The sequence below is a fragment of the Ciconia boyciana genome, chromosome 10, assembly GCF_034638445.1.
Source record: "Ciconia boyciana chromosome 10, ASM3463844v1, whole genome shotgun sequence".
Taxonomy (NCBI): domain Eukaryota; kingdom Metazoa; phylum Chordata; class Aves; order Ciconiiformes; family Ciconiidae; genus Ciconia; species Ciconia boyciana.
The window spans coordinates 35142364-35168945 of NC_132943.1; the positions used below are offsets into that span (position 1 = coordinate 35142364).

Consider the following 26582-nt stretch of genomic DNA (forward strand, 5'->3'; position numbering starts at 1 on the left):
AGAGCGGCGCCGGCATCCGCCGACCCATCCCGGCGCCGCCATGGGGGAGGCGGCGGGAGGCAGCGCGGTACCTCCGCTACCGCCGTCGGAGGCGGTCGGGGGGCAGGTGAACGCCCTGACCGTCCTGGCCTTACTGGAGAAACTGGTCTCGATGCTGGAAGCGGTGGAAGGGCAACAGCGCCAGATGGAGCAGAGGCAGCGGGGTTTAGAAGGGGCGGTGCGGGGTATTCAGGGAGACCTGGGGAAATTGTGCCGCAGCCACGGGGCGACGGGGGAGGCGGTGGAGAAGCTGCTGGAGAAGTCGCGGAAGGTGTGCGCCCACACCCGCGCCGTGCGGGAGCGGCTGGAGAGGCAATGCGACCAGGTGCGACGCCTGGAACAGCATCACGCACAGCTGCTGCGGCGGGACCGCTTCAAGGTGCTCATCTTCCAGGTGAGAGGCCCTGCGGCCACCCCCAGCACCCCCTGCCCCCCGCACCTGCCCCCCGGACTCGGGGGATGAGGCCGTGTCCGCTAACTCCTAGCAAAACGGGGGAAAGAGCTGACTTACTACTAACTCTTGGCAAACTTGGAGAAAAGGCTGTCTTTTTGCTAACTTAGCAGAGGTGGGATAAAAGCTTTCTCTTGATCTCAGCAAACTTGGGGAAAGAGCAGTCTTTTTTGCTAACTCTTGGCAAACTTGGGGAAGGAGCAGTCTTTTTTGCTAACTCTTGGCGAACTTGGGGAAAGAGCTCGCTCTCATCCTCAGCAACTTCAGGAGAAACGCCCGCTTTTACCCTTGGCAAACTTGGGGAAAGAGCCTGTTTCACTAACTCCTAGCAAACCCAGGGAAAGAGCTGTCTTTTTTGCTAACTCTTGGCAAACTTGGGGAATATGCCCTTTATTTTTTTGCTAACTCTTGGCAAACATAGGGAGAGAACCCTTTTTTTGCTAACTGTGGGGAAGGAGCCCTCTTTTACTCTTAGTAAACTTGGAGGAAGAGCTGTCTTTTACTAACCCCTAGCAAACCTGAGGAGAGAGACCCTGTTTTTCTAGCTCTTAGTAAACTTGGGGAAAGAGCCACCTTTTACTAACTCTTAGCATACGTGGGGAAAGAGTTGTGTTGTTGTGTGGGGTATTTTTTTCTTTTTAAGCAAACTTGAAGAAAGGGCCCTTTATTTTAGCGAACTCCTAGCAAACTTGAGAAAAGAGCCCATTTTGCTCACTCTTAGCAGTGCCCCTAAAAACCGCCCTTGCGTCTGCGCTCCGAAGCAGGAGAGGGGCAGGGCTGCAGCTCCGTCACGCTCAGCCTCATGCCCCATTTTGCTTCTCAGGCTGTTCTGGCCCATTCAGGGATGAGCTAAAAATTCAGCTAAAAACTCAGCTTCCTGGGACTCCATCCAGTGATAGCAGCAGTTTGCATATTTTCCCCTTTTTAAGCAATGGTCTGGACAGAACACAACGTGAGCTTTAACTAAACACAGGATGTGACTTTTACATCTTTAAAAAAAAAAAAGACAGACCTCCACAACGCACTGGGGGAAGGAAGGAGAGCGAGCACGGGGCTGGAGCAGCCACAGGTCGGACACACCACCAGCTCCTCAGGCTAGGCTTGTCAGCTGCATGTTACATCCGTCAGTAGCTAACTCCACTCCTTGGGTTGCTGGGGTTTTCTCTATTTAAACAAATCCAAAACAACAGAGCAGAACTTGATTTTCAAAGCTGGCAGGCCTGGTTAGTGCACAGCCGTTTCCCCCAGAAAGGAAGCCCCCACCTCCCTGCTTATTGTTCTCCCAAATTACCGTCCGGGCTTGTCAAGCCAGAAGAGGAGGAGCTGCGGCATGTACCGAGCATGGTGGTTTCCACCCTAGAAGGAATGTGGAAATTATTCCAGGGACTGGGTAAATTAAAAGACACATGTTCTCTGGACTTCTCCAAGTAATTTAAGATCCATTACTGTAAGTCAAAACATTGCCATCTCCTAGGCCGTGTTAGCCAACGACTGGCTCCCGCCTCCAGGTTCAGACCTAGACCTTGAACGTTTGCCGTGGGGAGGGTGCACCAGCTTGGCCTGTGGGAAGGTAATTTTGTGGCATTTCTGCTACCTGCGAGCATGAGAATTAAGGCCTTGCTATGGCAACTACAGCATCTTCCTCCAGAGAACCCAAATTTTAGCATTTTAAGATGACAGTGTGTAGAGGAAAGACAAAAACACAGGTCTGTGGGGGCAGTTATGGTTGCCTTAGCTAAGGATCCCCATTACTGCTGCCTAGTGGCAGTGATTTGCAGGCAGTGGGTGAAACTACTCATAAAACTCGCCAAGACTCGGTTTGAAGGGTAAGGTTTGAAGGGTTTGAAGGGTAAGGCAGCATCCCAACAGGGGAGGGCTGGCTTGGCTTGTTTCCCAACACTAAATAGTATTGCAAAGCTAAGGCCTATTTAAACTTCCGAGCCTTTCCTTAATACTGGGTCCTACAGTGCACAAACCCAAACCAAACAACACAGGTCCGTGTCCCAGAACAACAGCTAAAGAAAATCCACTACTTCTCCACCGCCCATCACTGGGGTGGTACCTTTAGACAGGAGGTCTGTTCTTCATTGCTCTTACAAGGATTTAGTTGACTGTGTTCCCATCTCTCACTGGAAAATATGATGCCATGGCAGGGGGGAGACAGACTTAACCGATCCCAAGCCAATGCAGATCAGGAACACAAGCCTTAGAAAAGAAACTGCCGTTAAATTCAGTAAAAAAAAATCCAGCTGTCAACTGGGAATTGCTCCTGGCACTGGCCTGTTACTAAAAGGCAGCGTGGCTGTCTGGAAAACCAGGGCGGCCGGCAGAGCTCCCCGGGGCGTGGGAGGGTGGCCGGGGCGGGCAGCGCCTGGGGCTTTCTCTGGCAGAGCCTGGGAGGAGCTGGGATTTTCCACTGGGGAAGCGGCCGCACCAGGAGGGATAGCGGGTGCTCATGAGGCTGTGCCCATATGCCTGCTGCTGGCCTGGGCAGGCACCTCCTTACCTGCGTGCCCACCTCCTCGAAATCTCCCTGCAGGGTCTCCTTGCGAGGCGGAGGTGGGACGACCTGGTAGTCAGCAGGGCCACCGCCTTGCTAGGATAATTGTACAGAGGGAAAAGAGCAGAAGGCTGGCTGGGCTTCCTTACTGCCCCGAGCAGGAATCCATGGAAAAACAATTGCAGGAAGGAGAACTCGCAGCAATGAAGCCATATTGACGCCAGACTTCTGTAAAAAACAAAAGGGAAATCTGGATATATGAGACTTCTCTTCAGTTGGGGATGATTCTTTTCCACTGAAAAAAACCAATCCCAAACGTCACACAGCGTGTTTCTCATTAGGACCCGCTTTTCCAGCTTAGGAAGACAGCTCGGTATGAAAACAAAAATACACATTTGTGATTCATTTCTGCATTCAGCCTATACCTCAAACTCCCTGGTACTTGGTGGGAGCACTGAGCGTAGCCAAAACACATGACTGAGCTCCAGCTCTGCATTTTATGAAACCGTGCTGCCACTCACTAGCATCAGCTTTCCCTCGGCATACATGCTGAGAATGAACTGCGTTTAGAAAAGTTCAGCTATTTACATATTTTCCATTAAAATGCTCTTAGTTTTCTCTCCCTAGACTGTCTGCATTGTTCCTAGTTTGCATATATTTCTTTAATTGGTGACATATTTTAATGAAGCTCCATTCCCAGCATTTGGGGATGCAAAAGTTACTACAAATGCCACAAGTGACACAGCAATTTAGCAAAACACTGAAGTGACTGTTTTAAAAATCCTCGTTAAGCTTTGGCATTGTTCCCCTCTATTTTGTTCCTGCCACATGACCAGCTTTTTGGTTCTGGTTTGGTGGGGTTTTTGTTTGCTATTTTAGCTGCAGAAGCAAAATGCAAGATAAAAAAGGCTCATGTTTAATTTTTCAATTAAATGTCATGTTTACTAGTGAATAGGACAGATAAAATAAGCCAAAACTACAGCTTGGGGTCAAGCACACTGATATTCAAGCCCCTTTCAGACTCTGCTCTTGGTAAATGCCTCATCCTCAAATGAAGCAAGAGGAGGGCACAGGCAATTAGCCATTTGGTTGTATCTTGTTGTTTGGGTCACTGTAATAATCTTTTGAAAAAGCAACTTCAAACACAAAAATGAACAAGTGAGGGAAACACAGGAATTACAAACCCATAATGCTATTATCTAACTACTAAATTTCCCACTGGAGCCTCGCAGGGAGAATACTCTTATTCAGAGAATGACAAAAATATCTCACATGGCTCTTAGGACTTGATCGTGCTGTGGGAGGTCAGGGGGACAGCGCGACCAAACCCACAGTGCCCCAGCCTGCACAGGACGTGCAAACGGGCGGCCGGCAATTTCTTCCTTCTTGCCTGCGGTCCCACCCTGCTCCCCCTGTCCTCCTCCCTCCCCGTGGTGACATGCAGGTCTGAAGAGCACTTATTTGTCTGAAGTAAAGTAGGTGGAGCTATAGCTGTTTTTAGACGGATTTGTCATCTTTTGACCTCTTTTGTGTAGCAAAACAACTTTTAGACCAGTAATCATTTAGGCATATAACAGCATCTACAAAGTACAGAGCAGCCTGGACTGCTGTAAACATGGGAAAATGCCATCTCCCCTTCTTGAAGGCCTCTTACCACAAATCTAACAAAAATCCAAGCCAAAGCACCCTGATTTCCCTTATGCGGCATCAGAGATTCAACAGTCCTGAGTAAATTAACTACCTGTTCACTCAGGCCGTCCAGTTTTGTAGTATGCCGTTATGGATCTTATCTTCCTTTCTGGTAAAAGATAGGGTTGAGAATATGACCTACAGAAAGTTCCCAAGAATGGCTGATCAAAGCCACAGGGAAGGCACTGATTTTGACTTTGCAAGTATTCCTAGTATTAGTAAGAGTTGTTTTACACTGAGAACTTGCACAAGTCTATTCGGCTTCTACATGGAAAAACAAAATTCATAGGAGCTAGCTACCTACAGTCAAGCTCATCTGAGAAAATGCAAGTGCTGTTTTTGAACTCGGATGTGGAAAATAAAAAGATGTATTGCTTTCTCAGAATTTTAGATTAGATTAAGAAGAAAAGATCAAAGTTCTACTTTTTTGGCATGGAAAATAGTCATGCAGTTTGTAACAGTTGGCATTTTTCAGTGTATTGTTCTAGTCTTCCTAAATTAAATACTAGACTGCTTGAAAAATGTATCAAAACAAAATATAGGTGTCGTATAAACTTGTTAGACCAAAAAGTTACCAATAGCCCACTTACAACATGTTATCAGTAACTGTATTTGAAACAGAAACATCTGTTCCACCACAGAGCATTCCTACGATACCACCTTTGTATTTCCAAAGCATTTTACTTAATTTATTTTCATTTGCATTTTAATAGTTCCTGTGATCCTAAGGTCTTTTAGAAATGTGAGACAGGAAAGCATGTCATTCCCATTTTACAAGCAGAGTAATAGATGCCCAGAGGCTGATGTTTTCCAGGGCCATCCAGGAAGCTTGGACAGAGAGGTGATTTCTTGAAGGCCAGTACTGTCTGATAGCCAAAGACCACCTAGGCTCTGCTTTTAATTGAATCATTAGCTCATTATTACGTAGTATATTTTTGTTTGCTTTTTTTCTTTATAAATATGGATAGTTTGACAGTCTCCCTTCTACTCAGTCACTAATTTGATAAAAATTGAAATAAAATCTATGTCCATATTCTTCTAGAGACTGCATGCAGTACTTCATTTTAACGTGAATACCGTGGACACAGAGCTAAACTGACCTTGAGATGAGCCACACAGGTCCATCTCTGGCTCAGACTGCACTGTGATCAATCTCATACGACACCACTTTCCTAGACTAAATACTTTAAAAGTTATAACCCATCTTTACTCATTAAAATCAGAGTTTTCTATGCCATTCAGGCACTTACACCTGAATGTTGAGATGCTTAAAACTGTATGTGATTACCTAGGTTTGGAACAAATGCACAAGACATGTAAATTATGCTTTATACTGAGTTCTCATGTCGATAGAAGAGCACTGGTTTTATTAGATGGTCCACTGCAGGCAAAGGGCTTGGAAAGCTTCGTCGGTGCCAGTGTATCTGACTGAGGCCGCTGGTCCAGGAAGGTGTGCAGCAACTGTAGAAGCAAAGCACATACGAACTGTCAAATAGCCATCTATTTTTTGAATCCTCAAGGGATATTCATCAACACACTTGAATCACAGTATATATCATTATATACTGTGCATATACAGTATAAACCAATTCTGCCTGTCCATGTGCATATTCTTGAGTTCCAGAAATGCTACAAGGTAGTCGGGAGTATTTTGTTTTTAAAAACAACCACGTACAAAGTACTGTGTTATATTCATAAAGACATCCTTATACAGTCTTGACAGCAAATTTAACTGGAGACACTATTCTCTCCAGTGATCACAACTGTATGCTCAGTCCTGAAATAATGAGCATGAACTTCGAAGTGTATGTGACCTTTTTTCCCCTTAACTGTACACTCAGGCCCACTAGGGACAGATCTGAGACTATTACAACCATTTCACTCAGCACTTACTGCTTTTCGTATCTAAAGAAAAGGGAGGGGGGGATTAAAAAAAATCCTTCCCATCTATAACACTAGGTGATATTGCATGCACTCTGAAGGTGATAAAAAAGGTAACAAATAGACAATATGCAGATCTAAGGTGTAACAATTCTGAAAAGAAAAGGGAGTGTGCGAGGAGCCTAGTTTTCTTCGCATGGGTGGACGCCTGCAAAACTTACCACAGAACAGAGTGTTCATTGTGCTGCCTCTGAACTGCTCGGTGTTGCAGAGCTGCTGTGCTCGGTAGTCTCAGAGGTCCTTGGTTATGAGTTGCAGCTTTTCTGCCCTTGTTCAGCCTGTTTAGTTTTCAGATACCTTCTTTCTTTCCATGCCCTTTCTTGGTTTTTTTTTCTAAAAAGCAATCATTTTCCTCTTAGCTAGAAGTGACTACTAGTGTTTTCTATGTGGTATAATGTCTGTTTATTTTTGTATGCCATAAACTTTTTTAAAATTATTTCTCAAGGAGTTGCCCTGTCCATATTTTTAATATTTACCAATTTACCAACCAAATTTACCAATTTTTTTTTCTGTGCTGTAAACAGATGGGAAATAGTACATACACTAGACACCATAGACTGCATGGCTTCTCAGTACCAACAAACCAGTTTTAAAAGCAACATACATTTCTCTGAAATACAGTGGGAGCGCTACCTGCATTTGCCATCTAAGGTACCTCTCAGATGCACCCAACGTCTCTGCAGAGATATTCCCAATCTTTGGCTAGAGAAACTGAAAGCTCGGGGGGTTATGTGACTTCTGTAGGTCTATGCAGGAGTCTGTAGTATGACCTCCTTAGCCACCATACCATCCCTTCTCCCCAGGGACAGGTGTACAACTTTACAGCTAAACTCTTTAATAAAAGTATCTAATTTAAATTACAAAGAATGGGATTTCCATTCTGTATACATTCCAAGTCACTCTGAAAGAGAAATCTTACAGCTGACAGCTCATTAGTCTTAAACTGTACCAGATAATGGTTCAGTGGGCTTTGAGTGGCTTGTTACTGGTTAAATATACTGAAACAACAAGAAATGTTCAGCATCCTTCATCTCATTGTGGGGGGAAAAAAAAAGTAATTGTTCAGGGTTGTGCTTTGTTTATTAAATTTGTGTCCTGTGAACTATGAAACTCAAATATTGTCAATTCTTTCAGGAGGAAAATGAGATCCCTGCCAGTGTTTTTGCAAAAGAGCCTATTCCCAGCATTACAGAAGGAAAAGAGGAGCCTGTGGACGAGAACAAAACACTGGAAGAAACCTTGCACACAGTGGAGTTGTGTTCAGATGATGAAATGTTTCATGAGGAAGATGATGTGGACGACAGTGCAGAGGAGAAAACAGAAGAATCAAGAGCTGAGAAAATTAAAAGATCCAGCCTCAAGAAGGTAGACAGCCTCAAGAAAGCATTTTCCCGCCAAAACATCGAGAAGAAGATGAACAAGATCAGCACAAAGATTGTCTCACCTGAACGGAGAGAAAAGATCAAGAAATCACTTACTGCACATCACCAGAAATCCTCCTCTTCAAAGAGTTCGGCTTTCAAAGTATCTCCCCTCACCTTCAACGTGAAGAAAGCCCGTGAAGGAGAAAGCCCTGCTGAAGCTGAGGATAGACCAACAGAAACTACAAGCAACAACCAAGCTGAGAATGAGGACGAAACGTCATTCGCCGACATGCACTCAGATATGACACCTACCACCTCGCTGACCGAGGAGGGCAAAGCAGTAGCCGATTCTCTGGAGAAGGAAGCCAGAATGGAAGGGAGCGCCATGATGAACAACAACATCGAGCTGTCCATTGTTGAAGATGATGAAGAGTATGGAATGCCTCTAGAAGTTTCTAGCCAGAAACTGTATGATGAAAGAAACAACCCAGTCAGTGCGGAAACGGAACAATCTGACGAAGAAACAACCCAAGCAGCTGTCCTGCAGATAGACCAAACAGCGTAATCAACCCGAGCCTTCCTTCGCCTTCCAGATACGCACGGTTTTACTTAGGCGAGTAACTGGTTTCTGCTATACAGGCGGTAGCAGTGATTCAGTTTCTTCCATCCTTTTCTCTGCAGTGGTAATTTATTGCATCGTGTTGGAATGCAGAGCGAACAAGGTCAATGACACAGGCTGCAACATGCTCCGTTTTAGGCCGAGTCACTAGTGTTTACTAAGTTAGAGATGCCGTCAGCTGGCGTAAGAGACTAGCAGGAAAAGAGTATGTCTAGTAGAAGCAAGCCGGTCAGCTGGCTTTCTTGTAGTTAGGTCAGAGGAATGCGTGGAGACTAGTCAAAAACCAAACACTACTGTTCCGTTTTCTTCTTTGTCAGTATTTCACAGCACTGTGAAATAGTTTTGTATGTAAATGTAGAAATACCAATGAGAACATTTGATTTTGGTTTCCGTGCTGTGCTCCGTGAATACTAACAGCCTCAGTAACTGTGCATACACGTAGTTTGTTTGGGGCTTTGCTCCACAACACTGTAAGCCTAGAAGAGCGGAGTACTTAAAGGGCGAAGCTGAAAAGTTGGGTCCATCAATTTCAGTGGGGGAAAGATTTTTGCCAGAAGCCTCTTGCTACTCACTTAGAAGAAATGACTGTGTCTAGGTGGAAATGAAAAGATGTTTTTCAGTCTACCAGAGTTATGGAAATACATTAGTGACAAGCATGAATGTGTGATCAGCTACTGTACCTTTAAGGGATCAGAAATTGCAAAAAAAAAAAAAAAAGGGAATTTGATAGAAACATGGAGATAGCCTGAAGAAAGTATGAAATGCTATGAAATGTAAAAAAAGCAAAAATAAAACCCCACAATATTAAATCCATACTCCCAGCTTAAAGAACATATACTCAGATAACACTAATTAATTAATTTTTAGTCTTTATAGCAATATACTATCAAACTTGCACCTGCACAACTTTGTATCTCAGAGTATTTTGAAAATAGCATAATTTATCTTTTTACAAATTATTTCATATATAGAGCTATATCTACACAGAAGAGTTAGATAATTACAGGGATGTAAGGACAATTTTTTCAAAAAGGTGAAATACTCTTTTAGGCATGTCTAAAGGGAACAATGTGCTATGGATTGAACTTCATGGCAGGGATGAGTTTATGTAAGGATGAGTCTGCAAAGCCACAGGATTTGATTCTCTGCTAATAACTTTCATCAAAGCCACCTACCTGCTCTCAAAACTCTACAAGCCTGTAATTTTTCAAAATTCAGTGAAAATGAGAGCTTACAGGGTAGTTTGTTCACCATGAATGTTCATTCCTGTCACTTAACAAAGGTAAGGGGGAGGGGAGGAAAGGGAAGCACAATACCCACAACAGTTACCTTACATCCTTGTTTGTTTATGCAGTGGGTTATTTTTTTTTTTATATATATATATAAAAAAAATTCTACTGATACTTAACATTGCACTAAAAGGTTGCTTCCTTCAACTTGTATTTAGAATCACAAATTACAGGGGAAATAAAAACTACAGCAAAAATACCAGTATGAAATGATTAACAGATATTACTCCACAGGGTTAATATCTGTAACCAGTAAATCACACTGGAAGTTAGTCAGTAAGAGCTTAGTGTAGGCAAGTACTATTAAGACTTAAGCTCTTAAGTGTATGGTATCATATAGGAGATACTGTTTGTAAGAAAAATCATGGCATAACCCATGTAGCTATATTTTTATTTTGTATTAACTACAATGGATTTCAATCATTTTTACTTGTAACTAACTACAAATATGGCAAATAAAAGCATAACATAAAGCAGAGTCATGTCAGTCTTTGGGAGAAGCAGTCTGAGAAGTTGGCAAAGATGAAATTTAAAGGTCAAGCATTTATTACTTCAGTTCATATCCCCATTGTACCTATACCATTTTCTTTCTCATCCTCTGCTGTTATTTAGCAATGCAAACACCAGTGCTCAGAATTTGCTTTCCAGACACTCATCAGATCTCTAGCACATCTGAATGTGGTCAGGCACTTGCCAAAATCTGCTAGCTCCATCTCCATTTTTTATTGGACTGCAGCATACTTCTAATACTTTAAATAGTCCTGAAAGCATATTTATATAGACGTGTATATTCTGTTTATGCACACAGATAAATTCATGTCTTCTAGAGTGCCACATAGTCTTTAGGAGGCTTAATTTTACTGACAGACCAAAGAATGCACGTTTAACCTTTATGTAACAGCTGTCAACTTCCTGCAGCCACCAAGCGCTAACCAGGAACCCCAGCATCATGTTTACGTTTCGCTTTCAGATATGCCTGGTTTGTTTGTCCTGCTAAGCTTTAATTCAAACAATACCCCTGGCCACGCTTTATCCAGTTTGAGAGATGCTGAAACGAATCCCATGCACAGTGTTTTAAGAGCATTACAATGCTATCCAGTAAAACCATCGGAAATGCAGATACCGAGCATCTGTGAGAATTAATTCAAATACCCACTTCAGGATGCACACTACACACACAGCCATCAGTTGCAGGACTAGAATGAAACATTTTCACCATCACAATCACACATTTACAAGGACAAGCGGGCCTGTAATCCTAACAAACATAAGAAAGCATGTTTTGCAAGAGAGAACAATGTTTACGCAATTTGCGAAAATGTGTTTTTGTGCTAGCTTATAAACCAGAGGACAAAGCAAGCTCAGGATCCCGAGATGTCCCCCAAGCTGTTTCTTTCCGTCTCCTTCCATTCTTGAGTCCTGACTAAAAATATTAATCTGCAAAACTTAGTGTTTCAGGGAGGAGACAGACTGCAGCACCAGCAGCACTGTATTCTTTCAAGTATCTGAAGCATGTGCCTGGATCTTGTCAGGCTGGCAGATGTCAAGCATATGCACGGGTATTCCATGCCTGTGCTGACAGGTTTGTCTACATAATTACTTTTTTAAAAAAACTGCTTGTTTATGCTTCTTGACACGATAACATGGGTACAGCACCTGCCTGTGAGCTCCACTCGTACCATTATTCCTTGGAAGACCTGACCTGTTAGCTGCTGCACGGATTCAGAGTTTAACCTCCAGTGAAATCAGCAGGAGCTTTGCACAAAGAAAGAGGGTGTGATAAAGTCCTTATGGTATAAATATTTAAACTAGCAGCACTCAGTGGCTGCTGATACTTCCATTTTCAATGCCAGAAAACCAGCTGACATTTCTGTCCCCTTTTAGGGGAAAGGGGAAAGAGCATCCTGTTGACCCCCACGTGCTAATCCATGAGCCAGCTCCTCTGGCATAAGACACAGATACGGGCTTTCTGGACCATTTCACGGTCAAGTAAGAGAGTGCAGTGAAAACCCTCATAGGGGCCTGACTGAAGCATGTTTGATGATTAAAGAGACAGAAGAAAGGGAAGAAGAAAAAGATCAGAAGGTAAAATATACCTTTATGCCCTTTACGCTGATGCAATGAAAGCCAATTGTTGTTATAGGCTGTAATGCCAGTTACGTGACTGATGACTGATAGCCACACACTTAAAAAAGAGGTAAACTCAGAAGAATTAGGGAAGTAATGGCAATTTGTTAGAGGGCAAACTGTTTACCAAGGGACCAGTCCAACCCTGAGAGTCAGTGAAAAGCCTTCAGCTGGCTCAAAGGACTCCCTGAGCCATACAATGTTTTTGGGCCACACATACAATTCCTGTGACCAGCAGTAAAAGCTGTGCCCATAGATGCAGGACATGAGATCTGTGTATCTCCCCAACCCAATCTGCTTAGCTCATCAACAGAATAAAAAGTTTTACTGCCATCAGCACAGCAGATACAACTGTGTGGCAGAAAGGAAGGCTATAGCCTGCTTTGCAGGGTGCATTGTGAGCAAAATTTCAAGCTAAGTTCTGACTGCAAGGTCTTTGCTGTCGGGAGCCGCATACAATGGAGCAAGTGTAGCTCCAGCTCCTGAAAACAGTGTCAAGTTTGCAGGTAGAAAAATTTTACTGTGACCCGCTAAGACACACACTCACTCTGGGTGTCAAGAAGAAGGTGTCAGGTAGTTTTCCTGCATGCAAAGAGAAAGATTCACCACCAGCGCAAAGCAAGCACACAGCTGTTTGGCCCCAGTCCGGGTTGGGGTTTTGCCTAGGCAACTAAACAACTGGCAGGAAACAACTGCCAGAGCAGCCCGAAGGGTGCTGACTCAGCACGTAAATATCTGCCGCTCTCTGACTCACGGCCCTCGCTTTCCCAAATAAATGGAAAAAGGCTGATAGCCACTTTCCACCACTTTAAACTGCCCATTGCCAGGGTTTTGTTTCAGGATCTGCATTTGAACCAGCATCAACCCCAGGCTGAGTCTAACTGCATGCATAAAGAAATTTTAATCAGCGTACTTGCAGCTGTCAGTGGTGGCTGATCTTTCCTGCCCTCCTTTTGATCAAAATGCCTTTTTTCCCTTCCTCTCACTCCACCGAGTCGTTTGCGGGAGTCTGAAGTGCACACTAATTCAAATAAGGAACTCTCTCTAACTGCATGTTGAGAACTGATAATCAATGTCATCTTTAATTTTTCTTACATGGTTATCCCCTTTAATGGAGTGTGCTGCAGTAACTGAGAATAAATCTGCTTTGGGTTAAGCTAGAGATTGTTATTTATTTTTCTTTCAGATCAGAGATTAATATTGCTGTATGACCATTGGCACTAACCTCTTTTTCCATAGCAACACTAAAGAGAACATAAACTATGAGTCATAATTTCTCTCTGGAGGACTTTTTTGTAATTATGATCATTCCACAGTTCCTAAAATATATTAGCTGATATATAGCTCTGGTATAACAGCTTTGATTTTCCTTCGTTTGAACACACAGGCAGAAAGAAGAGACTTCCATTATTTTCTCTTTCTCAGGCTGAGTTAACACTACACAAAGTACCATACATTCGTTATTCATTATAACCATGTGGCTCCTAAAAACTCCACAGCAGTGTTTTCCTTATAAAGGTGGAACAGGTTTCCTTGCTTTCAATAACCTTAAATGCTACTGACCTTCTAAAAGGAAACTTGTGTCCTTCCCAACATGGTTAGTAAATTGGGGTCTGACAGCTGGAACTGATCCAAACTAGAAACTGTATTATACTGGGTGGTGGCAAGGTTGCAAACTAGCATTGCTCCTCTGCCAGTCAATAGCTTTAAACTCTCCAGTATTTCCTCTCCCACAGAACACAGCTGCAATATACAGCCCAAATTCAGTAATAATCATGATTCTCTTTACTCCCTTCAGTGAAAGCCTGGCCTTGGAACAACTTACCCATACAGCTCCTTGGAATATCTCGACAGATGATCACACCAGATCATCACAAGAGATTGTAAGACTTTTTTTTTGTGTGTGGCTGTCTCCTGCGTTTCCCTTACAAAATAGCCTGCTGCGTGCTGGTGCGAAGCGCTCGAAAATAATGTCTGTTGCAGGAGCAGAATTAGGAAAAATGATTAGCAAAACCAAGGACACCCACATTCAGTCAACAGTCATAATCCAAAATGGAGAGACAGAACAAGCTTGCGTCTCTCACTGCTCTGCAATGTGATCCCCAACAGCTAAACCAAACCCAGATTGCACCAACACAAAGGATACGTGGTTTGCTCTCGCCTTGCCAGCATGAAGCAGTACGCACAGGCTCAGGCTTGTGCAGGCACACAGCTAAAGACTAGAACACCAACTAACGTAGTTATCAATCACTCTACAGACTTATGTACTCCTCCCTACAGGTTTGGGGAAAAAAACCCCAAACCTTCAAATTCCTAAACACAGGTCATTGTAACACCCTATGCCATTAACTCCAGCGAGGAGTGTCTGGCTTTGTCTCCTTTACTCCCTCCCATCAGGCTTAAGCTGTGTAGAAGTGCAGGTGATGTGAACTGTGCTGGATACTGAAAATGTGCAAGACAGTGCCAGGAACAAATAGCACACAGGGGATGTCTACACTGCACACCATGTACACATACCTCATTTAGATCAAGTACCAGGCACAGCCTAACTACAGAAACACAACGCTCCATTCAAGCAAATTTATCTTATTTCTCAACTACTTAGCTCCTGATGTCCTACGCTATTCATTTAAAGCGAGCTTCAGCATCTTTTCAGTACACTGCCAACTACAGTTATATATGCCCTTATATTACTTGTTCCTTCTGACATGCCTGTAGGCAAATGAGCCCCGTGAGGGTGGCAACATGAGCTGCATTAACCAGCCGCCTGGTCCCTGAATCATTACAACTCAACACAGCGCTGTGAGAGACATGGAAAAAGGGACAGTGAGAACGTCTGACTAGCAGTAAACAAATTAGGAACACACAGAAGTTGTCTCCATTTGCAGAGTCAATTGCCACTTCCACAGTATCACAGTGAAAGCTATATCCACTGTGACTTCTTTTAAATAGCCTTCATTTTCCTCCAAAGTTTACCATTTTACTGTTGATGATTGCTCGAGATTGAAACTCAGTGAGCAGATTATGACTGAAAACATTAAGAGGTGATATGTCATGTAAGACCTGTGTAAATAGGTCCTACATACATTTGAAAAGAAGTGGTTTCCTGTTTGCATGTCCAGGCGTAAGCTCTTTAGAAGAATGGCTGCATCCTCTGCATGCCACTGCATACCTCTTCAAATAAAAGATAAGCCTGCAGTACATGGAAGTATGCAGTTCTGGTTTAGGTTTAACAGCATGGAGATCTCAATTAAAAGAAGATCACATTATGCAGTAGCTCTAAAATACTATGTATGACATCATATATATAATTTACATGACATCCAGTTTCAAATAAGGTGAGAACCCAGAAAAGTTTTTATGGGTTTTGGGATTGTTTTAAATTCTTTCACTAAAAAGGGAATAGACTGACAGGATCCTATAAATCCAATCCTAAAAACAATATAAATCCAATCCTAAAAACAAATCCATCAGATTGGTTTTTTTAATCAGTTCCCATTACTTCTTAATGATACAATAGCTGACATTCAGCTGGGAGTGGAGGGAGGAATTAAGACAGGGAGAAGTGTGTGGGAAGAGAAAACAAATAGGAAAATGTGGGTAAGAAATGGAATGGCGGGATGTACACGAGAGAGGGAGCGTGTGAGGGAAGGAGTTGGTGGGAAGGGTGGGGAATGGGGAGGAAGGAGCTGAAAGGCGACTGAGAAAGAAACACCAGCAGAATGCCCAGAACAGAGGTGAAGACCTCAAGGCAAAGGATGGGACAGAACCAAGAGGCACCAAAAAAACAGGGAAAACAAAGAAAAACAAGAATCAATAAGGTCTAGGGTTCAAAAGGATGGAAATGAGAGTAGGGAATCAGAAAAGACTGTGGGATAGCTGCCATGTAAGAGACAGCAACACTGAGGAAAGAGCACAATATTTATTTTATCATCTCCCTGCCTGCCAATCTGTACTGCAGAGGATTCAGGATTTAGGTCTAGAAGTGATTTTTATTGTGCAATGTTGTTAATGCTTTTTGTTTTGCTTGAATTATTTTGATTTGCTTGGATTTCTTTCTTTGTTTTGAGGGAGCAAAATTAGTCAGGAATAGGCAAAAGCAACACCTTATTCACACACATCAAACCAGCTCAGCCTGAGCCTGCAGAAGCCCATGCTGGAAACAGCCCCTTCCCAGGTCTGCAGTGCTTACGAGGAAAATAATTCTGGACTGAATCCTGCTCGTCAGTGTATGCTCACGCAACACCACACATTTGCCATGCGTATTTGTTTCCCAAAAGGCTTAGAGGGAGGGGGATTAAGGAGGAAGAGGACAGACACTGCTAACAGCAGAATGGGGTCTCCTCTTGTCCAGACATTTAGCTAACCCCCCACTGAGTACGGACCACCAGTGGACAAGGGGCAGGCAGGATCTGCTAGAAGCACTGAGGAATGCACCTCCAGCAGCTGGATTTCACTGCCAGATCACTGAATCTTAATGGTTTGCTGGAACGGAGCCAGCGGGATTTCTTTGCTATTGCAAACAGGTTTTTGGGAAAGTAAGCCCAGCTCTCCTCCTCCATCGGGCCTCACACCCTTGCTTTGCCAAGAAGTCTGCTATATTAAGATACGAGGCAGCCATGCTGGCTGGGCCACTTCTTCGTGCTTGGCCTCCCGTGGGAGTTGCTCCATTCTCACATATCTGCTGAGAAACAGCTTGTTCTTTCTGGCTTTCCTCAGTTTCTTTTTTTAGTGGTGCCTTTCTGCCACTTTGCACAGCAGAGGCCAGGTTCTGCTCTGACGCCGGCACGAACCTGCCCGAGTCCCAGTCTTACCACGCGCCCCTCAGATTAGGAGCAGCTTTCTCCTGCTGCACTTCTAACATCTCCTAGGTTGTATCCTGGCATTTTCTTGTACTTTTCCGGAAGCTCTCCGGTTCGCTATATAACTCTCTCATAAAATGAAAGGCTCTACTATGAATTCTTGTTAACGTCTCACAGGATGCAGGTTAATGGATACAGGGTTTTTCATATCTGCCATACTTGGATCATTTTCTACGCAGAAGAGGGAAACATAGGAACAAAATTATGAAGAGCTTTGGAGCCAATGGAAGGAAAAGCTGGATTAGGACTCTCCAAAAGGGAAATGTCTCCTTGCCTACTTGTCTGCTGCTGTCAAATTTCACTGCTTGAAAAGAAGGTCTCCTTCTACAGAAGAGAGGAAGGGGGAGATGTATTGAGAGATGAAAATGACAGTGGAAACTCAGGAGTTGTATCGCTTCTTTGCCACACAACTCTACAGTGACATATATGTATCTCATACATGTGGACATATATATGCATGCACATATATGCACGTGTGACATATGTATCTCTATATGCACACTTGTATATCCATCCTTACTATTTAGTACAAGGATTAATGTGCTAAATCCTAAAAAAAATAGTTGGCATCCAAGTCCCATTAATTTTGAAGACATATGCACACCTATAACTCATTCTATAAACTAATAAAGACAAAGTTCCTCAAAAGTTTTCCTCCTGACATTTCTTATAGTGCCTACGCTATCAAGGTATTCAGCATCCATCCTGAAAAACTAAACAAATTCAGGCAGTCCTCTTTTGCACGATGTGACAGTAGTCAAAATCTATGCCAGCAGTGGAAGACTAACAAAATCCAAATGTGTTTAGAGAAAATTAGGGACAAGAGAACTTGAATGGGTGGTTCTCAATCATATATGAGAGTTACTCAAGCTGCAGCCTGAACAGGAGTAATTTCATATTACAGAGAGTGTTTCACTTTATAAGGATTTCACAAAAATCACTTTGCAAGTCTTTCACACACAGTTTTGCACAATATTTTTCAGACAGAGGCAATGTTCACACTGAAACAGATGCAAGCTCGCTCTGCCCATGTTTCAAGCCAACTGGAAGACATGTTAAATGTCAGACACTGCCCCAAGCTAATATGCCACGTCTCTTGTTAGCTCAAACGGGGCACTGCACTAACTGCATCCATATGATGCCTGGTCAGCTCAAAACACAGACAGGGTGAGATCATCCCTGCCTGTACAATACTGTTAGGCAATGCAGCCTGAGAGTTTTGCCTGCATGAGCAATGCAGTTGCAGGGGGTATTACTCCACTGTTGCTCCGTTAATGCCTAACCTACCCCAAGTAATAGAACAAAATAAATCTTCAGACTATAATTTTTAAAAAGTATATATATATCTGGTAAATGTTTTACTTGTAGTAAGTACTGAAGTTGGAGAAAAAATTGTCTACTCAGAACTCATCTGATTTGCTTGTTAGAGCAGAAAGCATGGCAAAAATTCCTCTTTGATGCCATCCTACTGGAGATATCTGAAGGAGTATTTTGGCTCTATAAATCTTAATCATCACACAATACAGCGCTTGGTGACTGCTCTCATTTTCTTTGTACAGGGCTCCAATATGAGAGTAAAGAATGGATCAGCTAAACTGCAGTGGTTTTCTTCTGGTCTAAATTCTTTGGGGAAAGTAGCATGAAATACTGCCTGTGGACTCAGCAGCAAGGCATGTGCCTGCCCCACCATGATACGGGGGCCCATCCACTGGGGCCCTGGGCAAAGCTCACAGTCAGATTTGTCACCAGCAGCAGTTCTCCTGCCATGGCTCCACTGTCCAGATGACCGCAGGGACTTGAGGTAGAAAAAGTGGCAAGATGCTCTTCAGACATTCCTGACATCCACGGAATTCAAGCAGCTTACACAGAATAATTACTCGGTGTAGATAAGGATGAGGCTTTAGCCTACTTCCATATCCCCACTGTGGTGGAGACATTTTAGTCTTTAAGATTATATATTATCCAGTGAGTTCTGCCATCTTTCTCCAAATATTGTTTTCACTCAACAGTGCAGCTGGCCAAATACCGCAAAAAAGCATTAGCTGAAAAAATTGTCAGGAAATAGGGTTTCCTCTTCTCCACCTAATGCATTCCAGCAAGTTCCAGCGACATTGCTTCCTCCCAGCATTTAACTTGACAAAGCATGTGGTGAGCCTGGCAAGAACCTGAAGACGTCAATGTTCGTGACTATCAGCATTAACAGTTGTTATTGTTCTTATATCAATAGTTAAAGCTTGCCCTTAGTCAGAAATGGTTCTTTTTTCCTGACTACCAGAAATTTCTTTTGTGCAATAATCCTCTTTACATAACATCGTGATATTTTCAGATTTTCATGTTCGGCTTTGAATGCTACATGAATACTGCCTGGTGAGGAAAAGCCTGCTACATTTAATATGTGTTATAGTTTCATTCTTAACTGGATTTAGTACAGTGATCATCTGTTGTTGTTCCTTTCCCAAGTTGCATTGCTGTGGCTGCTGCCTTCTAAGTTTCTTGCTTATGTTCCATGCATATTTCACTGCCTTTACCACCATGATTTGCATTATCAGATTGTTTTTCACCAGGCTTCTACTAACCCATGTTAAACTTTGCAGCCACCTAACTATGCTCTTTTTTTTTTTGTGGTGGTGGTGGTTATGGGGGAGGTGGGGTCCTGACATCCATCAGCAGCGGCATCCTGGAATCATTTGTTGCACCATCCATTTATTTACATTTATCCCAACCATATAGTAAGAGTTGCTTTATGTTGCTGCTTGCCTTCAAATCTGACTGAATTTTACATAAGGTACTCAAAAGTGCCATTTTCAGACACAAAATTATTAATGGTTAAACTGAGTGAGAGATAAGTATGGGGAGCTTAATTCTACTCTTCTATACATGGATGCAGTTTTGGAATGAATGCACTGAAGCCAATGGAGCTGTGTGAGCTCTATCCATGCTGTGTAGCAGAAAAGATGATTGTAGACCAGGCTCCCTTCCACAGCTAGACTGGGATTGCAGAATTCTTGTTTGCAGGAATACAGAAGCCCTATTTGAGCTTCTTCAAAAGAGCCTCTTTACTACCTTCAGGACTAAAAGCCTGACCTGAGAGCCAATTGATGGATTCAAATCAACTCCAGCATGCTTTGCATTTGATTAAAACCAAGATCCCCCTCTTTGCTATAACTTCCCCAAATACTTTCACTACATAAACTAGCTTTTAAGAGAACTTTCTCTGAACACGATTGAATACATATCTGCAAGACATTTCTTTGGATTCAAGGTAAAGTACCTAGATACTGTTCTGAGGAGTATGATACACAATATCTTAATTCTCACTCAAACAGTTCCTGTTTATCTTCACGGAGGACTAACTCAAATATTAGCTTTTGGATTTGATAAGGGACACATTAAACAAACGCTGATGCCTGTATCATAAAAAAGCTGGCTCTCAGCCAGATAAGTGGAGCACTGTCTACAAGTTAAAGTATTACTATATTCAGGCTTTGCTTGCAGTGGTATTTTCTTCTACAGCCTGCATTTTTTTCAGTAGTGCATAAGCATATCTAATAGAGTAGCTTACAGGGAGATTTCAATCACCCCCTAGCACATGACAAATGAGATATTTCTTATGCCAGCTCAGCTGCACGCAGTACTCCTCTCACTCCTGAGAGCTCCGGTAAGAACTTCGGGTCTGAGACACCATTTTGTTACTCCATTATCATGCAGTGATGAAAGAAACAACGCTTTAATTGTTTTCTATCCATGAGATAATGAATTACTCCTCTCTCTAAAATAGAAGGTACACGAATACTCATTTCCTCTTCCAGTCAACAATTAAAACACTTGTCAAAAAACGTGACAATCGGTAAAACCAATGTAAAATTTGGTAACAGCTTGACACTTTCAGTATTGCAAAAACTCTCAGCTAATACTCTCAACTAATCAGCCTTACTAAAGCTGAATGGTTCCTTGAAATTAATGGTGCTTCCTGTGGACTACACTGCTTCTCGGCATGAATTAGACAAGCAAAAAATCCCAGTGCTTTACAAAGAGATTTTGAAGTAGATCTACAGTAACTCCCAAGGAGCTGCTTCTGATTAAAAAAAAAAAAAAAAAAAAACAAAAACACCAACAAAATAAAATACAAAAAAAGGGGTAAGAAAAGGTCACATAACAGAAAACAATGAAAGTTTCCACAGGCATTTACCAACTTCCTTACCCTGCACCATGCAAATGTTTAAACGCACTCTTACTATATCTTCCCACAGATAGTGAATATTTTGTGCCTTGAAGATGACTTCCACATCTTCTCAAACCTGTGTTTTACCTCAATATTTTCTGAAACCACAGACATAGGGTAAAAATACCAGAATTTGCCACTGAAATGTGCTGCCTGAATGTAGTAACACTTTTGGAGCTCGGCTTACAAGCTCCTCTTCCCAGGACTCAGCCTTCTGCTGATCACATCCTGGAAGTAAAACGCTGAAAGGAGTTATATCACTCATGTTGGCCATAAATACCAACAGCTTTGTCACTCATTTAGAAGCTAATGTATTTTTCCATAAAACTTGAGAAAAAATACCAAATTTCAGCCCATCCCTGAGGAACCGTCCCCTTTCATACCAGTCCCACTCATAATCAATTCCTTGCACAAGGGGGTTCTGAACCGTGACTGTGGCTCTCAGATACTACCACAATAAAGAGTAAATAGTGGAAACAACAACAGGTTTCCCCCCGAGAGGATTGCATCCAGGCACTTGCCTCACAGCGATAAGCGAGCATCCAGTCAGAGGCGCAGACGGCATTTCTCTCAGAATAGTTCCTGTGTTCCTGAGTCTCGTGAGACGTGAAGGAGAAGATTTCCCTCTCAAGGGCCACTGCTACGCACACACGCTTTTCTGCGACCTGGTTCACCCCTGGCCCTCGCTGCTCAGCCTGCCCTGCTCTCCAAACAATTCAAACGAGAAAACGCCAGAATCGGGAACAGCACAGCTCACTTGTGCACTATTTGCTATAGATTTAGCGTGCTCTCTAACCAGCCCCCAGGTTCAACAGCACTGGTTGTACCTGAACACTACCGTCTATGCAGAGAGCATTGCTGAAATGGGTCATTGCTGATGAGGGTCACCTCTCAGGGAAAAGCAGCACTCTATTTCAGAAAAACTAGTGCTAGCTTAGAGCCTAAGGTAGCGAGAAAGAAAGGATGAGTACTGTCTTTTCCTCAGGCAGGCAAGTATCCATTAGAAAGCTATTTCCAAAGGTTTAGGATAGACTGTGATACCTGCCGGGTGAAATAAAGCCCTGAGCATCCTCAGCAGATCTTGTTCCACAAGCAGGTAAATAAGCTTCCTGCAGCCAAAGCAACACAACACCCAGCTTTTGGCTCCCATCTAGTAGAATCACCCAGGAAGCAAGATTTATTTTGCTTAAGGGTAAAGAAGGTCTGTTCCCACAGGAGAGCTTCGCTTCCTGCTTTGGGAAAACTAAATAGGTTGATTATGTCTGCTACAGCCTTATAAATCCACGTCAGCTGCTGCCTCAGGGAGAGACATTGCTCCTCTGGGTGATTTTCTTCCCCGCTTAGAGAAGATGAACAGCTGGTTACGTATATCACAGCTCCAGCAAAACACTTACCCGTAGCCTTATGCCACTGAAGGAGCAGGTTTCTGTCATTGAGACCACAGGAAAGCAGGAGGCAAAACAGCTTGTTTTCTCTTGCACCAGCTTTTTCAGGTCAGAAGACAAAATGGTAGCCAGAGCGGGCTTTGGTAGTTGGCTTCCCAAATGGAGCTAGAAGCAAACCAAAGAAGCCAAGTTTTAAACCTGCTTATGAACATCAAAGTAATTATAATTTGCATGCACAAAAAAATAAACTTACATACTAAAAAACTGCACAAGCCTAGATAAAGCAGATTCTGCACTGAAGATGGAGGGCTGCTGTGGACAGGGAGAGACTGTGCCTCACAACAGATGAGCTTCCCATGCAGTTACACGTAGCTCCAAGCGCCAGGGCCATGTCACACAACCAGCATTATTGCTCAGGATGAACAGCACCAACAGCTATGGTGCTGCGAACTTTAGACTACCCACGGCACGGCACACCCTGTAACCCACCCCAATTCAGCCACAGGGGCAGCCTGTATACTGCCTGCAGGTAGGCAGCGGCAACCTCAGCAGTGCGGTAAGTTGCTGGCTGTGCTCAGGCATCTGAATCCCACGTCGTCCAATGCAGCTTCTGACTCTAGGGTTTTGTCTCCAGGGACAGCCTGAGCCTTAGGGAACCTGGGCTCAGCCCTCACGATACAGACATACAGGCAAAAATATTAATCATCACGAGCAGGTTTAGTAAAACCAGGTCATTGCAAGCTCCAGGAACTACACAGCAATGAGGTTTTCTCTGAAAACACATACAGCTCCACCAATACCAGAGATACATCAGCTCATACCCACTGAAAATCAAGTGCAAAATACATTAGGGTAACACTGGTATTTAATAACTCGGTGCTTATAAGAATTTTTTAAGACATGCAGTTTTGCACACATATGGCAAGGTTCCAAGGAACATAAAGTTCCTTTATACTGGGGCAGAAGTATTATCACATGAGTTCTCAACAGTCTGTTTTTCCTTTCATAGCTGGACGTGTCAAACAGACCACAACCAGCAGATAAGAAATGCCTACAAAATCAAAGCGCAGATTAGAGAGGCAGCAACAGCAGCGGAGAGAACCATCTACCACAGCTGTGAGACAGATCAAGGGAGCTGAGAAAAGCTAAGTGCAGTTTCAAACTTTACATGACATTCAATCTATTACATAAATAAATAGGGCATTACAAGGCTGTGAAAACACTGATTTTCTTTCCTGCTTGTTAGCCATGGACTTTGTGACATCAGTTGTGGCTAGCGCTGCCGCTCATGATGCTGAAAGGCATGAACGTAGAGCAAAAATAAATTAGCCTCTTCCCTCAGCTTAGGGGGAAATTTTCATGTATCGGTGTTTGTGAGGATGTATATATCTGTTTTTCAGCACACTGTCACAGCAATATTAAAACCTAGAACTATTAATATGGAAGTGCTCTGTGATTCAAAGACATGCCTGTCGTGTAAATCTTTCCCTCCAATATATGCATTCCCTTGAACTAAAACAAGTACAACTACACCAGTTTGCATATCCAGGAACGAATTTATGTCATGCAGTATCAATCTGAGGAATGCAATAAACAATGCACGGACAAGGCCTGCAGTATTTTCCAATGCTTTCCAGTTAGAAGTCAGCTCTCATCAGGGATACTGGCCAAACACTTTGTGTAAATGAAGCTATGCAATATGGAAGTGGTCCCTAGTAGAGAGACCCAAAAAAGGTCATGAGATCATTAATTTCCCCAACTCAGAAACACAGGGCTCTGATCAGGCAGCCCGTGCCCACATTGGTGAGCACGTGAAGTGGCAGGATCTCCCACTAGATGAAGATCAGCATTTATGGGTACTCTGTGGGCAAGCAAAAATACTACATCTATGGGAAAACTAAAGCCAAGCACCTGCTCTCTGGGATCATGTCAGCAGATGAAAGCAGTACCAGCTAGGGGAACTTAATTCCCTTTAATAAAGTATTGCTTGTTAAACCAATTGATTCGTGTTTGCAAAGGAGGAAAATTAGCTTATTAGGCACCAGGTAGTTTGGTTTAATCTTCCAGAATTTCCAGGTGGGAACTTCAACCACCTTTTAACTAGCAATCCCTCTCAATTTGAGCTGGGTCCCTGCAGCTGCATGCCAGCCAAATTCTGGCAGAGGCTTATCGCATCTATAGCAGTGAGAATATCACCTGACAACCAATGCCCTGTAACACCAACTAATATTGAAGAATCTTATAACATAACAGCCATTGAGATTTCTTAGCTGCTCCCCAGAAGGCTGGCCACAGAGCCTAGCTATTTTATCTTAGCTTTGTTATAGAGACAAGAGTACCCTGAATATACATGGCAGAAATCAGACTATGCAGTTTCTGATTTTAGTGTCAAAATGGATATGTAAATAAAAAAACTTAAAGACCATCTTCCTCTTCTTCACCATTGTAGTCCTTTGATCTATAACAATCCTACCATCTGAGATTCACCATTTCCAAAACACATCTTTCTTTTTGCTATGAGAACAGTGACTCAAAATTGAAAACATCAGGTGAATGCAACCGTGTCCCTGATGTCAAAACAGGAACAGAATCTAAGAGTAAACAAAATTTACATGTCATTTGTCCTTCCCTGCAAAAGAGTGGTATGATGCACTAAGGTCCATAATGCTCCTTACAGCTCCTTTTTGTGAGGCTTGAAATACTGCACTTTCAAGGACTGTATTTTTCCCCACTCACAATAAGCCAAATAGAATGGGTTGGAACAAAATTGCCAAACGTAACAAGAACTTGCAGAGCCGTTGTTGCAGCTTCAAACATCCACCCTATTTCCTGCTCCATCTCAATGTGGCTGAAGACACGTTTATGCTGCAATGATGAAACTACTACAATGCACACACAGTACAAGAGCTAAGAAAAACATCCAGGGTGTTATTAAGTGTCAGCAGAAAGTCTTACAGCACTTAAAGTATCCAGTTATTTTTACCTGGGGTTCTGGTGATTAACAAGCTGTGAATGTCAGATCCATCTAACTCGCCCTGAAAGTACAGGAGAGGGAACCAAGGAACAGGTCCTTAACACCACTTACTGAAACAATACAAAAGTAAGAATTATTATTATTGCTAGTTCCACTATTGCACTTCAATTCAACTGAAAATCTGCCCTCTGATAGCACAAAGGTGAGTCATGTGCCTCAGGAGATGAAACAACTAGCATTACTCTCCAGCTTAGCTTATATTATACCTTGCAAGATGAAACTATTCAAAATCAACATTCTTTGTATTCCTGATACATGCAGGTGCTTTTAATTCATAGCTCTGCCTTCTCCCCTCCCTCCCCATGAAAGAGTTGGAGGGTTATGAATATCAATTAAGATAAGAATATGGTGCAAAATGCTTAACATGCCTCACTACGTACTATCAACGGACCGCATGCCTGCGCAGCGAAGCATCGGGCCAAAGTGGGAAACAGCATCTGCTTCAAGAAAAAGCATGTAGTTGGGAATTACCTTTCAGTGGCAAATATTTAACCAGATGGGAACATTATTTATACGTGATGCTTCCTGTTAGTGGCGGCTAACGTTCATGGTATGAAATCTTTTCTTATTACAGCACTAGAGTTATGCCATGCTTTTAATAATTAGCACTATTCTTTTTTTCCTTCCCCAGTCTGTACTTTCAAGTTGCCTATGCAAAACCCACTGAACTATTATGGTCTGGTGACCTGCTTAGCACGAAGCAAGGCGGCAGCCAGCAGATAAGTAAGGGAAGAGGGGCAGTCGCAGGGACTGGAATTTGTCACCGTGTTATGATTCACCACTAATTTATGTGGGATGCTGTGTAGCACAGGCAAAATCCAAGGACGCACTGAAGTTCACCCCCTGCATTTTCTTTTCTGCTTATAGGTGGGGCTCAGTTCACAGGATTTCCCCTTCCTCTACCGTTACAGATCGTCAAGGTCGCTTACCCGACAGGGACCATGGGTTGGCAACGCTTCGAGAAAAACGCAGGTTTCACCGCAGCTAAGGGCAGGTCAGCGCTGCGCCCCTGGGACAGCCCAGGCTGCTAATGCCTCAGGACAGCAATTTTTTGGACCTG

The 26582-nt window shown here is 43.0% G+C and overlaps 1 protein-coding gene and 1 long non-coding RNA gene across 2 annotated transcripts; one reads left to right on the forward strand and one right to left on the reverse strand.

Annotated features, from left to right (window-relative positions):
- Positions 1 to 10363, forward strand: CAVIN2 (caveolae associated protein 2). The gene is made up of 2 exons (XM_072874714.1): positions 1 to 433; positions 7755 to 10363. The coding sequence occupies exons 1-2, from the start codon at positions 41 to 43 to the stop codon at positions 8547 to 8549; spliced, it is 1188 nt and encodes a 395-aa protein (XP_072730815.1). The 5' UTR covers positions 1 to 40; the 3' UTR covers positions 8550 to 10363.
- On the reverse strand, positions 6010 to 26582 carry LOC140657535 (uncharacterized). Its single transcript, XR_012044379.1, has 4 exons — positions 26452 to 26582; positions 25472 to 25572; positions 22498 to 22653; positions 6010 to 6140 (listed from the first exon to the last, which is right to left on the reverse strand). It is a non-coding gene; the product is annotated as an uncharacterized lncRNA (long non-coding RNA).